This window comes from Muntiacus reevesi, chromosome 1 (assembly GCF_963930625.1).
Source record: "Muntiacus reevesi chromosome 1, mMunRee1.1, whole genome shotgun sequence".
NCBI classification, from domain to species: Eukaryota; Metazoa; Chordata; class Mammalia; order Artiodactyla; family Cervidae; genus Muntiacus; species Muntiacus reevesi.
In genome coordinates, this window is record NC_089249.1 from 106,735,257 (window position 1) to 106,750,143 (window position 14,887).

Genomic DNA, 14,887 nt, shown 5'->3' on the forward strand with positions numbered 1-14,887 from the left:
CTGTATCTTACTTTATGGGAAAGATGAATTAAAGTGGGGGAAATGATGGTCTTTTCAATCAACAGTACTGATCTAATTGCTGACCTATATGATGTGATTTTGTTACATACTGTATACATGTATCAATTCCAGATGAACTATTCATCTAAATGTGAAATGAAAATAATAGAACTTTGTGGAAAAAATATAAGAAAATATCTTTATAACCTTGAGGAAAATAAAAGATTTCTTAAATAGGACAAAAATAGCACTAATCATAAACCTAAGTGATAATAAATTGGGCTTTTAAAAAATTATGAATGTATGATAACACATTTACAGGAGGCTTAGAAAATACAGAACAAAATTACATATAGTTCCACTATATATTACAACTAATTTTTAGGTAGCTAAATTAAATTTTTAATTGGAGTTTCAATATCAAACTCTCAAAAATTAGTAGAATCAATATACAGAAAAGTAAAAGGATATGTGGTGGTTTAGTTGCTCAGTCGTGTCCAACTCTTGCGACCCCATGGCCTATAGCCTGCCAGTCTCCTCTGTCCATGGGACTCTCCAGGCAAGAATACTGGAGTGGGTTGCCATTTCCTTCTCCATAAAAGGATACAGTAGACTTAAAAAGCACCATGAACCAATTTGAGATCATTAAGATTTATATAATTTTAACACAACAGTAGGATACAAATTCTATTGAAGTTCCCATAGATTAAATATAGATGCTGGAACATATTCAGGGACATAAAAGAAGGACAAGGTGCAAAAATTTCATGGTATAAAGGTATTGAAATCACACATAGTCTGTTCTTTTATCACCAGGGAATTATGTTAGAAATCAATACAAAAGATATTTGGAAATAACCCACATACTTTCAAGTACAATGTGACATTTACCAAGAGAAATCTTTGGCTTAGCCGTTGAAACCCTCAATAAACTTTGAAGACTGAAAAAACACAGAGCATGATTGCAGAGAAGAAAGCATTTAAATGAGAAATTAATATCAAAGATACTTAACAGACGCATGTATTTGAAAATTAAATGTCTACTTTTAAGTGACATATGTATCTAAGAAGAAATTGGGCCTCTTTAAAAATAAGAAATTCTCCTTATGAAAAGATACTATTAAAAAGTGAAAAGAAGACACAGGGCAGGAGATATTTGCAACTTACATATCCATAGAAGGACTTCTATTCACAATTCAAGTGATTTTAGGTACAATTTTGCGAACTTTCAAGATTATCATTATGAAACATGCCTCTGTGTTAAAAAGAATGTTTGCCTGAATTTGGCCAATCTAAAAAAATCAAAGCACGGTCATATTGATATATATATATATATAAATAAATGGGTTTTAAATCAACGAATACTTACACACTGAATATTGTTAATCTAAATTCTGTGTTTTTGTAAAATTCAGCATATTTATTTACAATTTAAACAGAGCACACTGATATTTAAAATTATATTAGTTTTGCTTTCTTAAATTAACTAAAATGTTAAGCCCACTTATTTTATTACCTAAGTACTACTAAATTATATATGAAATATAATGTGCCAAAAGATTCATATGGATGCACATTTTAGGCTAAAATTTAATCTTGTACGTTATGTTCTCATAATTTATTAGGATCGTGTGAGATTAAGTTAGTTTTACATATAAAAATATTATTAAAATTTTTAAAAGTCTGTTAAAAAATTCAGTCCAGTATTACTAAGAGCCTGATACAGTGTCACTTGATTTTAATGATTGGACTTATTTATTTTTAAATATTTATACATATGTATATTTGTAAACAGTTTATATATGTGTTATTTAAAGATCCAATTAAAAATTTTTGATTTCAAGATGTTTGAACTTTATTATTATATTATGCTTGGGCTTTATCTTTCTGTTTTCAGTAAATACTAATTTTTTTAGAACTGAGTATTTATCATATCCAGTTTAATATCATTTCAAACTTTATTGGCTTTCTTTTGAATTCCAGTTGGTTTTGATATACTTAGATTATTTTAGAGAACTAATTTTTTAACTTCAAAACTCTAGAAGTTGTACTACTTTTATGTAATATTCATTTCTCCTATTTAGCCAATTTTCAAAAATTGATAAGATGAATTCTGTGACAGCTGTATCATAAGACGTTTTTATTTTGTTACTGTTGAATTCACACTGTCAATTTTAATGAATCCTATCCAATTAAAGTGGTGTATGTATTCTTTGAGTCCATAATCAATATAATCAATTATATTTTTACATAATTGCATAGATATAATTTTATCTCAGGATGTTGGAGGATTAATGCGTTTTTCTAATATGTTACAGAATTGCGAGAAGCTGGAGAATAATTTTGATGACATCAAGCACACGACTCTTGGTGAGCGAGGAGCTCTCCGAGAAGCAATGAGGTAAGTCTGAGTCACCATAGCAACAGTCACAGATGTGGTAAAGAAAAAGTCATTCTTCATTATTGGGGGAACAAATGAGTTCATTGCCACCATTCAGCTCTGTTCTCTAAGGTATTAATTTGTCAGTGGAGAGACTTCCCTTGAGGCTCTACTTTGGTTTTGAAGCTGCATAAATGTTAAGCCTCAGTGCACAGTAAAAAATGTAAATGTTTAATTTGTTACTTAAAATGCTTAAGGGGTGTCTTGTTTTATATTTATACTAAACTGTGTGATTGAATTGAAATATTGTTCATCTGCATTCTGCTTGTATAAAAAAATAAATAGTACAATGGTGTTTTAACTGAGTAGAATTTTCTCCTAATTAATATTTAATTAAAAAAGAGGTACTTAAAATTTCATATTCTATTAGATTTTATAGGATTATACCATAGTATTTTTAAACCGATGTACAATTTTATACTGTTATAAAGCATACAGATTAACTTTTTTCAAATACAACAGTCTGTAATGAACCTGATTTTTTTTTTCTTTTTAACATTCCTATTTCTGAATGTTTTTCTGAAATCTTCCCAAACTTAATACCTTTTTAATAAGTTTTAGGAAGCAGTCTTTAAATCCATCTGATCAGAATCAATGAAGGCTTTTACTAGACATTGAAAATGTGTGAAGAATAAAACTTAGCATCCTTACAGCTAGAGAAACGACAGCAAATGATGTTAATCTTAAAAGTTCTGAGCTTGAATCTTGGAGTGGAATAATTTCCACTGCAAGATTTCTATATATTTGTATAGAAATAGTATATTTACTTTGATTTAGCCTATGAAACTAAAATTGATTTTTAAAATGTATCTCCTCCTATCAATGCTCATTATATTAGGGGCTTAACTCAAGGCAAAAGAAAATATTTTAAATAGCAGAAAGGATAAAACCTGTGAAACTCCCTAGAATGGTAGTTCGGATACAGTTTTGTTATTGCTGGCACACAGTTACCATATACTTTAGTCTAGAAGCTGCTCTCATTTACTGACCTCCCTTTTACCACGCAAGCAGCAGGGGAAAGTAATTAAATTTAATAGAAGCTGCCCTCATTTTGAAGCCACTTCTATTTAAAACCACAGGGGGAGGTAATTAAATTTAATGGAAACAGTAGCTTCTACACAAAGATACATGGTACTTCTATATAGATGATTATGATGTCACAAAAAGAGGAATAATATATTACTAGTACTGAGAAATTACCAGCTGGAGCAAGTGAGCCTATTTTATTGTTAATGTCTTTACTAATAAAAAAGGGGGAAAAATAAAACTGAGTTCACAATAGAGAATTTGTATATATATGGAATGTAGTTGGATATTCTAAGAAAGTTAAAGTTATTGAAAATAGTAATAATTTAAAAATAAAGAATAAAATACATGTGGAAAAGGCCAAGGCAGGAGTTGTGACCGAACTGCTGGTTTTCAATATATTCTTTATCCTCTATCTAAAAGTACCTCAGGTATACATTGAAAATATCTTTTTTTATAAATATTTATTATAATAACTTTGAATATAATAAGCATAGCATCAGTATTTATTTAGAACATTACAGTTATTCTATGTGTTTTTTATTTCTGTTCAGTTTGAAGTAAGCACACAGACCCACAGGAAGACAAAGAGAATGCCAATTCTGAAGCTTTGAATGAAAGGCCAAAAACAGAAAAAATTGAAAAAGGGCAATGTGAATGAAAAATGGATGTGAGTGAGGGAAATACAATGAACAAGGAAAGGACATGTAATTAGTACAGAAAATTTGTCATCAAGGAAAGAAAAATAGAAGGAATTATGGGAGAACTGCATTTGAAGAGATGATTAAATTCTGCCAAATTTCATAATACTTGTCATTTTAGGAAATATCAGGATATTCTGCTTTTTAAAAAGTAGAGATGAAGTAATGAGAAAAACAAGTATTACCTGATTGGAGTAACCTCTCAACCACCCACGCTATGAGATAAAGCAATAGTCTAGATGAGTCAGTATTTAATTATATGGCTGTGTAATGTACTTTATTTACATAGGCAGCATATTTTACACACACACACACACACACACACACTCACGCTCATAATGTTTAGATTCGCTAAGCAAAATTAAATAATCTAGTTATCAAAAACATTCAATAATATAGCATACTGTGGACTTAGCACTTTACAAAAAATTTTTGGGTTTTGCCTTTAGAAAATCCAGCAGGAGCTCATTCTTTATATGGGAAGATTATGGAAGCATATAAACAAAAATTTATAATGTTATGCGACAAATAGAATATGAGGAGAATGCATTCAGGGGCAAAAATTAATTGTTCTTTCATCTGTGATCACTTTTGTCTTACATGAAGGGTGTCAAACCAAACAAAATCATGGAAAAGGTAAGAAACTTGATCTAGGCCTTGAAGATGGCCAAGTTTGTAGCTAGAGGGAAAAGTGTTGATCAGAGGCACTGAGCTGCAGGTGCAAGATGTATTTTAAGAACAGTAAAGTGGTCTGATGTAAAGCAAATTTTTTTTGAGCTTTTTTGAGTATGTTTTCCTGCAAAACTCATATAGGCAGCAGTATTTGGTCAGTAATGTCTCTCCTTATATGTCAGGAATCCTTGGGTATAAATAAAGCAGTTACAAGTTTGGCAGGATTGATGGGGACGATTTAGAATTTCAGAGTGTGAGTTGAGGGGGGGGGGACTGGGAAACAAGTATGAATAATTTGGCAAAAATTTCAGTTACCTCAGGGGATGGCCTCAGGAGGCTGGTTGGAAATGTATTTGTTGCCATATCTTGGAAGTCAGGCTTCCCTGATGGCTTAGGCAGTAAAGCGTCTGTCTGCAGTGCTAGAAACCCGGGTTCAATCCCTGGGTTGGGAAGATCCCCTGGAGAAGGAAATGGCAGCCCACTCCAGTACTCTTGCCTGGAAAATCCCATGGATGGAGGAGCCTGGTAGGCCACAGTCCGTGGGGCGGCAAAGAGTCAGACATGGCTGTGACTTCGCTTTCACTTTCACTTTAGAGATCAGTTACATAGAGTCTAGTTTGCCAGGATAGATGCTTTAAATTACGTCAGGGCAAAATTGTGGTTATGGGGCTTCCTAGGAGAAGGCAATGGCACCCACTCCAGTACTCTTGCCTGGAAAATCCCATGGACGGAGGAGCCTGGTAGGCTGCAGTCCATGGGGTCGCAAAGAGTCGGACACGACTGAGTGACTTCACTTGCACTTCTCACTTTCATGCATTGCAGAAGGAAATGGCAACCCACTCCAGTGTTCTCGCCTGGAGAATCCCAGGGACGGGGGAGCCTGGTGGGCTGCCGTCTATGGGGTCGCACAGAGTCGGACATGACTGAAGAGACCTAGCAGCAGCAGCAGGTTGCTCAGTGGGAAAGTATCTGCCTGCCAGTGCAGGAGACTCAGGAGACATGGGTCCGATCCCTGGGTTGGGAATATCCCTTAGAGGAGGAAATGGTGACCCACCTCAGTGTTCTTGCATGGGAAACCCTATGGACAGAGGAGCCCGATGGGCTACAGTTCATGTGGTCGCCAAGAGTCACACACAGCAGCAGCAGATTGTGGCTTTTAACAAAGGAGGTGACAAGACTAAAAAGTATGAAGATTATTTTACAGCTTTTCAGAATTTGAATAGGATAAGAAAATACAGTGTGGGGATAGAGTCAATCATTCATTATTTAATTAACATTTATTGGGTTTCAGTAATATACCAGATAATGGGGTTACAGATGTGAATTAGAGAGTCTCTGCCCTCACGGAACTAATGGCCTAGTTGGGGAAACAGATACAAGAGTCAAATGCTTGATGTGAAGACCCAGAACCACAGTATTGAGTTGTTTCCCTGTAGCCAAAATTCCGTGGCGGTTTTCCTTTTGGCCCGTTGGGTGGCATAGCTTGGCTGTGGAGCACTTTTTTTTTTTTCACTAACTTTACCTCTGCAGCAGCCCTCGGCGGGCTCTGAGCACCCACAATGGTACCCTCCTTCCGAGTGTGTCTATCCTGGAGATGTTGGAGCAAAACTCGACTGTATGTGAAGCTTGGCATCTTGTAGCTGCTGTGCTCAGGTATTATTGAATAGCCCCTTGTTTAAGGTTCTGCTACTTATGAGCTCAGAACAAAAAAGAGAGGTCTCTGCCCTCAGTCAATACTCTGTCACCTCATCCAATCCTATCAGTGGCCAGTCTTTGCATGCAGTCTTGGACCAGTTCTTTCATCAGTGTCCCAGCTGAGCAATTTTTGATCCACTCCTGGACTTCTTCCTGGTTCCAGATGCGAGGATTGAATCCTGGGTGCGAGGACCTATGGCCGACTATTTAAAAAGCATAAGGGGCTACAGTCTAGGTTTTAGATTAGGTTTTAACTCATACTCAGAATGGGAAAAAATAATTTAAAAGCTTGTTTTGGCAGCAAAGGAGAGGGACAGTGAAGAGGGTGAAAGAGAGCAATCAGTGACATGACTAATATAAAGGTAGAAGGGGGTGGCAGTTCACAGAGGGGGAGTGTCCGAGAAACTTAGAAATATTTAGAAGGTAGATCTGATGAAACTTTGTGATTTAATAGCCACAAAAACCAGAAACTTGGTTTAATTAGTGTTGCTCTGTTTACAACCTGTTAAAGTTTTCTTATACTTTTAGAATAAAGTCTCATTTACTTGAGTATCCTACTAGATAGTAGAGTCCATTAGGGTAGGAGAATTGCTATTTTGCCCTCCTTTTTATTCTTAGCCTTACCGAAGTATTAGTATATAGTAGGTACTTAGAAATTGTTTGTTGAATTTTTTATAAAGATTAAAAGTAAGAATAAGGATATTTATCAAGGGCAAGTTGAAAAAAGTTTTTTGATTTTGTATTCACTTGTTTCTTTTTTTTCCCTTCCAGTTTTATTGAGTTATACTTTACATGTAGAGCTGTATATGTTTAAACTCAAATGTTTTTGAGTATTTAGATATACATTAATTGAGACAGGGAGAGAGAAAAGAAGGATAAAGTAAGACGATTTTGTTTTTCAGATGAATTTGAGGTAGCTGTGGCAAACCCACGTGTACATGTGCAGTAGGCAAGAGAAGAGACAACTCTGCAACTCAGGAAAAAGGCTAGAGGTTGAGGACTGGGATTTGTTACTATTTTGATATTTGTAGCCATCGGAAAGCATCTGATTTCCAACAGTAGTGCATAGAGTCAGAAAGGAGGCAAGTCTAACCAGATGCCTAATGAAATACTTGGTTTAGGAAAATGTTTCAGAGAGAAATGTATTTTCAGATTTAAAAATTTTAAATAACCTCCTCCTATAATGTGATGTGCCTGAGACACACAGGATGGTGGCGTTCTTGCCCCATGTTCTGTGTCTCATGGATCCATCTAGAGCAGTGCCACTCAGTAGAACTTTCTGCTAACTGGAGTAAAAGACGGCCTCAGTTAAAAATTACTCTCACCAAAGGAGAGTCTAGGGAAAAGCTAAACCATGATCACACATATCCCACATATACATCACACACACTCTCTCTCAAAAAATGAAGAGTAAAAGTAGATCCGGAAAACAATAATGGATATAAAATCCAAATTAACAAATAAGATAAGGAGGAGACAAGGTGACTCTTATTCTCTGAAGTATGATTTGTATGTCATGTAGACATCTATAGAATTATCAACAAAACACTCTAGAAATTCATAAAAGACTTAGTAAGGTGGTCAGTTTTAAGATAAAGATGGAAATTTGTGACATTTTTCTGTGTATTACCTATTCTATGAAGATCGTATGAGGTAGTTATATTAGACCACCCCAATCATCCAGGACAAGTTGAATCACTCAGCAGATGGTATAAGAGGCAGTTATTTGGCTGTTTAGAAAAATAAATCACCTTATATTTTCACCTCATGGCTAACTGCTAAAGGAATTTTCATGTATATTAAAGAGCTAAAGGAAATAAATGAGATAACCAAAATCCAATGAACTATGTGAGAGAATATCTCAGAGGTTTGGATGGGAAAAGAAATAATAATCTAAAAAGTTGGGAAATAACTGAGCTTTGATTACATTAAAAGAGCTTCTGTAGCTGGAAAAATACAAAATACAAAAATACAAAATACAAAAATTTAAAATCAGTGTTCTGTATTGCCAAGTGTGTAAGAGATTCAAAAAGATTTAGGAGATCAGTGCTTAATTGGCAGAGTATGATTAATAAACCCTTAAAATAATCAACTCTAATGGCAAGCAAAATATAAATTGCATTTAAAAGTACTAATTTCTTGGTTATTGACATTACTGCAGTTCAGTGCAGATGAGATTTTGAGTGCTTGAGATGGATAAGAGTCATTGTCCCATTCTCAGAGCTCAGAAAGAGTTGAAATTACCTGTGCGTTTAAGGAAAGGAGTGTACCGATAAGTAATAAGAACCTTGAAACAAGCATCCCCCTTTTCATATAAATTTAACTTTGTGAAATATGCTATGCACAAGACATATAAATTATGGGTAATCTGAAGCTATTCCTCAAACTATAACTGTAAACAAATTGAGCTGAACCTAATTGTCTTCCATTGAGGAAATAAATAAGAAAATGCAGAAGATGAAGTTCCTAGCATATATTCATATATATGATATATCATAAAATGTATACATAGTGGTAAGTTGTGGCACATTTAGTTATATCTGGATATTGAAATGATCTTTAGCAGAGTGATTTTTAGTGACCCAAGAATCCTCATAGTAATGTTTAGTGAAAAATGCCAGGAAACAAAATTGGATGTAGCACATGATCTTCACTGAATATTAAAAAATGAAGAGAAAAAATTGGAGTAAACATAGTAAAATAGCTACTGTGTCTGGGTGATGGGCTTACTTTTTTTCAAGTGATTAGCTTTCTGTTCTGAGTTTTCTATAATCAAAGCATATTATGAATGATTTAGAAAAATAATGAAGAAATGAAAAATTAAAAGAATAAATTAAGATGCAAATACTGGAATAAGTGGCAAAAATCAGATTTTAGACTCCAAAACTTGATTTTTAGATAAAGGCATGTTTTAAGTCTTACTTTTTTGTAAAGTAAGATTAAAATAGAACTGATATGGAGAAAATAATAATGCAGAAGAGAATGCTTTGTAATTTCTGAAACATTTAGAAAATGAAGATACAAAGTACTGTAATGTTTGTATACATCATTTCCATTTAATGGTGGATAGTGCTTATTTCAAAGAAAGTATATGTTGTACATAATGGAATTGACTGGAAAACTTCAGTGTGGTTTTATAATGTAGAATACTCTGCTAAGTAAGTTGCCTCACTGTGCAGCATATGGTCCCTATGAACCATAGCCTGCCAGGCTCGTCTGTCCATGGGATTCTCCAAGAAAGAATCCTGGAGCGAGTTACCATGCTCTCCTGCAGGGGATCTTCTCAACTCAGGGATTGAACCCTGGTCTCTTCCGTCTCCTGCGTTAAGAGGCGAGTCAGTGCAGGGGACAGCACCACCTGGGAAACCCATAGAATGTAGACCACCACCAGAGGGAATATTTTTTGTCTGACTTAGCGAGTCCATTGTAGTTTCATGGCTGTGTGGAAATATCGTACAGGATTTTTAAAAATGATGACATAAATTTTTTTTAAATATAGAAAAAATGTATGATCTCTAAGTGAAATCTCTATAGTATGATAATAGTTGATTTAGAGGTGAAATTCTCAATTTTTTCATCATTTTTTCCCTTATCTTGGTCAATCCACTCTCTTATCATGCCAAAATGATTTGATTTCTATATTATAATATTTTACACCAGTCTTAGCTCCTGTAATAAATTTTAAATATGAAGGGGAAAAGTGGGAATTTTTAAAAAACAGTATGTCTCTTTGTCCTCTTTTTATTTCCTGAGGCAGCAGTGGGCATGATTAGTAGAAATAAGAAATTGGAAAGCATTTGAAGTTGAGTAACTTGAGAAAATGGAGTGCCAAAATCTGAAAGAAAAGGTACATATAGAATATAGCTCATTAAGAAAAAATGTTAAAAAGTGTATGAAGCTTTCTGACAATGACTTAATACACAAAAATATAGATTGGTGAGATCTACGGCTATACCTCTATGGAGAATATAAATTACATTTTAGAGTACAGACATTGCCAATTAGGGGTTAGTATTTTATTTGCTGACACAAACATATTCAGTGAGAGCTATTACATTTTGATCATTATAATAGAGATGAACTACCAGGGCACTGTATCTCTGAAATCTATTCCTTTTTGCTTAGCTTTGTCACGTGTTAGGAATTCTGTCACTAGATGGTGATGTTGAGTTGCACGGTTTATGTTCTTGCCTTTTTTTCTGGTGTCTGTAATAGTAATTGTAGGTATACTGATGTATCCAGAGTTAAAACTGAAAGTATAACTATTTAAATTAGGAGAATAATTTTAAGAGGTACATTCTAAACATCATTTAAGTCAAAAGGTAAAAATCCTTTAGAGCTATTGCTTTACGTGAGACTTAGAGACTTTGAGAGGTAGAAAGAATATAGATAGCAATCTAAACTTTTCATTGACAGAATGAGGTCTGAAGAGAGATTCAAAGACATTAAAAAGATGTATTTTTCAGTTTTTCCCTTCTAGATGTATTTTATAAATAACAACTTTGATTTCATTCCCTGGCTAATATTTAGTGGTACTGAGGCTGTTTGCCATCTGATCTAAGGGTTGTGTTACCCCTGGTACCTCGATATTGTTTTAGTTTCTTATTTTATTTACATTAATTTTACACTCCTTGCTAAGCATAATGATCAAGCTACACTATTTCTTTAACTGGTATTTCTAAATGAATTGGAGTAAAAGACCATCTGATTACTGGAGTAATTTTGCCCATCTGAATAAGATTTGAAGATAATATTAAAAGGAGACCAAACCAGTCAATCCTAGAGGAAATAAACCATGAATATTCATTGGAAGGACTGATGTTGAAGCTGAATCTCCAATATTTTGGCTACCTGATGCAAAGAGCTGACTCATTGGAAAAGCCCCTGATGCTGGGAAAGACTGAGGGAAAGAGGAGAAGGGGGCGGTGGAAGATGAGATGGTTAGATGGCATCACAAACTAAGGACATTATTTTGAGCAAACTCTGGGAGATAGTACAGTAAGGACTGTGCCTGCAGTGCGGAAGACCTGGGTTCAATCCGTGTGTTGGGAAGATCCTCTGGAGGAGGGCATGGCAACCCCCTCCTGTCTTTTTGACTGGAAAATTCCCATGGACAAGAGGAGCCTGGCGGGTTACAGTCCATGGGGTCACAAAGAGTTAGACACGACTGAACGACTAAGCAGCGCTGGGAGGTAGTGAAGGACAGGGAAGCCTGGAGTGATGCAGTGCATGGGATCACAAAAAGCTGGACACGATTTGGTGACTGAGTGAATAACAGCAGTAACTTAACCTTACACTTGCAGATAAGTAGGCGTGCGTGTATGTGTACATATATTGCATATGTGTACATATATTGTATATGTGTAAACCTGTGTTTGTTTATATATATATGTTCATGTATATGTACCCTATCTCCATTACTTTCAGCTTTAATTTCTCTTTCCAAATCTTCCTGTCTCAGTCAAGAAAACCTTGCAGTGTGATTGCATTTGAAATTTGGAGATCCCTTTGCTTTTAAGATGCATCTATTAGAATTACAGTTGTATGCACAGCAAGCTTTCAATGAAATTCTTCTATGATGGTAAAAAGAAAACAGGAGCGGGGGAAGAGCAGGCAGCCTAAACATTTATGAATAGTGAATTGAATGAGCAGTTTAGAAAACAAAAAGAAGGCATGAGAAAATTTGAAGTGGCATTGAAGAAAAATATAAAATAAAATGAAAAATAATTAAATTACTAAAATACTTTTCATGCAATCAACAGATTGTTTAATGGTATGAAAAGTAAACACAAATTGTTTAAAATCCTGAATACATTATATCATGGTACCAGTGGCTACATATGGTTTAGTATCAGTAACGTATTTTTGTTTTCAAAAATAGACATAATCATAAAGGCCCTTGTATGTATGTGTGTTTTAACTACATGCAAAGTTTGACCTGTGAAACTGGATGCAGAGGCAGTGTGTAAACTCTATTTTAATTCTATTTCTTGATCCTATCATAATTATAGTTGTCTAAGTTTTTTTCCACTAAATGGTAAATCTTATCTAATTATCATTTCTGTTAGAGAGAGGCACACACTCTAATATGCACATAGTAGATTTTGTAAAATATGAAGACAAAAGCACACCATCATTTTTTCTAGATAATGGTGATGCAACTACTTTGATAAGCATTATTGAAATGAAGCTTAAATAATGTAAATTAGGCATTAGAACTATGATTAATTGCATAAAAATATATGTAATTAATTGAATTTTATTATACAATGTAATTAAGTTAATGTAATTTGTGTAATATGAATATAATGTATACACACACTTTACACATATGTGTGAAATGTGCACATGTGCATGCACACTCACACATACATTTGATTTTATCTGTTTACTGTATAACTTAAGAATGTTACTTTCATTCTCTCCAGGGATGAGTAAAAGCAAGATTTGTCATTTACTTTTAGATGAGGCAAATATAATTTAATATTTTCAACATTCATGGAAACTAGAAGGAATGTTCTATATTAATTTTCACTAATGTTTAATAAATCAAATATATGCTTAATATTAATACTGCAGATTATTTATGGATTTGGTAGCAATTGGGTATATGAATTAGGAACTATGTTGATTTACAATATTTTTCTCTACCTTGAACTTAGAACTTGAATGTGAGAAATACTGATTATGTATTTATTAATTATGAATTTTGTGAAACAGCAGCACAAATAAATCAGGCATGGATTAATACAATTATATATTTATAAAATGCATTATGATGTTAGTCTGAACAGTGGTTCTTTCAATCTAGTGCCTACTATGTACTAGGCAATAGTTACATAAAAGGAATATTTATAGAAAAAAATCAAATTAGTATTTTAACTGCTATTTTATGACAACTTGATACATTTAGAATAGTAAGACCCAAACAAATATATATTATTAGTATATTCAATGTTACTATTTATAACAACTTTAACAACAGCATAAATAAATAGTACTTAACTAAGGTAAAAAAATTGCATTTTTCCCTTAGTAGTAAAAGATTATGTGTTAAAAATTGGAAAGAAAGGATATAGCTTTTGTTTTGCTGCCAAAGAAAAGTACAGAGCCAAGTCTTACTCTAGAATGTGTACCATTTTAGATCCAGACTTTGAATTAGCAGTTAATAGCTAAAATTATTTAGGAGATAAAAATTGGTACTGTGAGGATTAGCTTTAATTTTAAGTATCCATAATTGAAGTGCTACATTATGATTTTAATGTTATGATAATCTTGTTAACAAGCTGTTGTGTATATACTATCATATTTTAATGTAGTTGCAAAGCTTAAGTAAACCATAAAGTAAATTGCTTTTTGAATCAGGCTTTTACAAGGGGAAAATTAGTGGTTTACATGTTTTGAATACATATTTTGTAATTATAGTTGGCATTTTCTACAACTTAAGAAGAATAATAGAATGGGTTTATAGATAATTCATTATTGTTTATAAGTACATTGGTTTATTTTGTTATTGCTATTTCTAATTAATTTGGGCTCATTCCATATATAACACAGTAGCTGATTCTATATTTTTTCTGTATCAGTCTTCTCTTCTAGAAGACATACATTGCATTTAGTTTTTCTGCTTATTATTTCTCATTTATCAACACATTACATTTAAAAGAAAATTTCTGCGTTTCTTATCTCTATTATTTCTCCAGATTATTATGTGTGTGTGTTAGTTGCTATTGTGTCTGACTCTGTGATCCCACGGACTGTAGTCTGCCAGGCTCCTACGTCCGAATTCTCCAGGCAAGAATACTGGAGTGGGTTGCCATTCTCTTCTCCAGGGGAACTTCCAAACCCAGGGATTGAACCTGGGTATCCTGCATTGCAGGCATATTCTTTTACCATCTGAGCCACCAGGGAAGCCCTAGATTATTATCATATATACTAAATTCCATCCATTAGGAGTGTTTATGTTGATTTTATTTTTTAAGGGGACGAGGAAGTATCCCATTTTGACAGTTAGTGAAGATAGTTAATAAGTTAGATTTACTTTTCTGAATTTGTTGCTTCAGTTAACAGAATATGATATTTGATAGCCTAAAGCAGAAGTAAGCAAACAGTTTATGTAGAAGTCCAGATTGTAGATACCTTCAGCATTTCCAGGTCAAATGGTCTCTGTCAGAACCATTCAGTTATGCTGGTATACTGCATTTGAGCCACATAGACAATATGTCAGCTGACAGGTGTGGCTACACTGTTGTGGCTGTGTTCTAATGAAATTTTATTTACAGAAATTGGCAGGCAGCTGGATCTGTCCCATCGTTCATAGTTTACCGAACCCTGGTTAAGAGCAAACTTGACA

At 33.9% G+C, this 14,887-nt stretch overlaps 1 protein-coding gene across 1 annotated transcript in view; it reads left to right on the forward strand.

Moving 5' to 3' along the window:
• Positions 1 to 14,887, forward strand: part of DPYD (dihydropyrimidine dehydrogenase) — an 892,784-nt gene that overhangs the window by 113,027 nt on the left and 764,870 nt on the right. Inside the window, exon 3 of the mRNA XM_065908208.1 lies at positions 2,319 to 2,401. Within this exon, the coding sequence (XP_065764280.1) occupies positions 2,319 to 2,401 (83 nt within the window). The remainder of the gene's footprint in view (positions 1 to 2,318; positions 2,402 to 14,887) is intronic.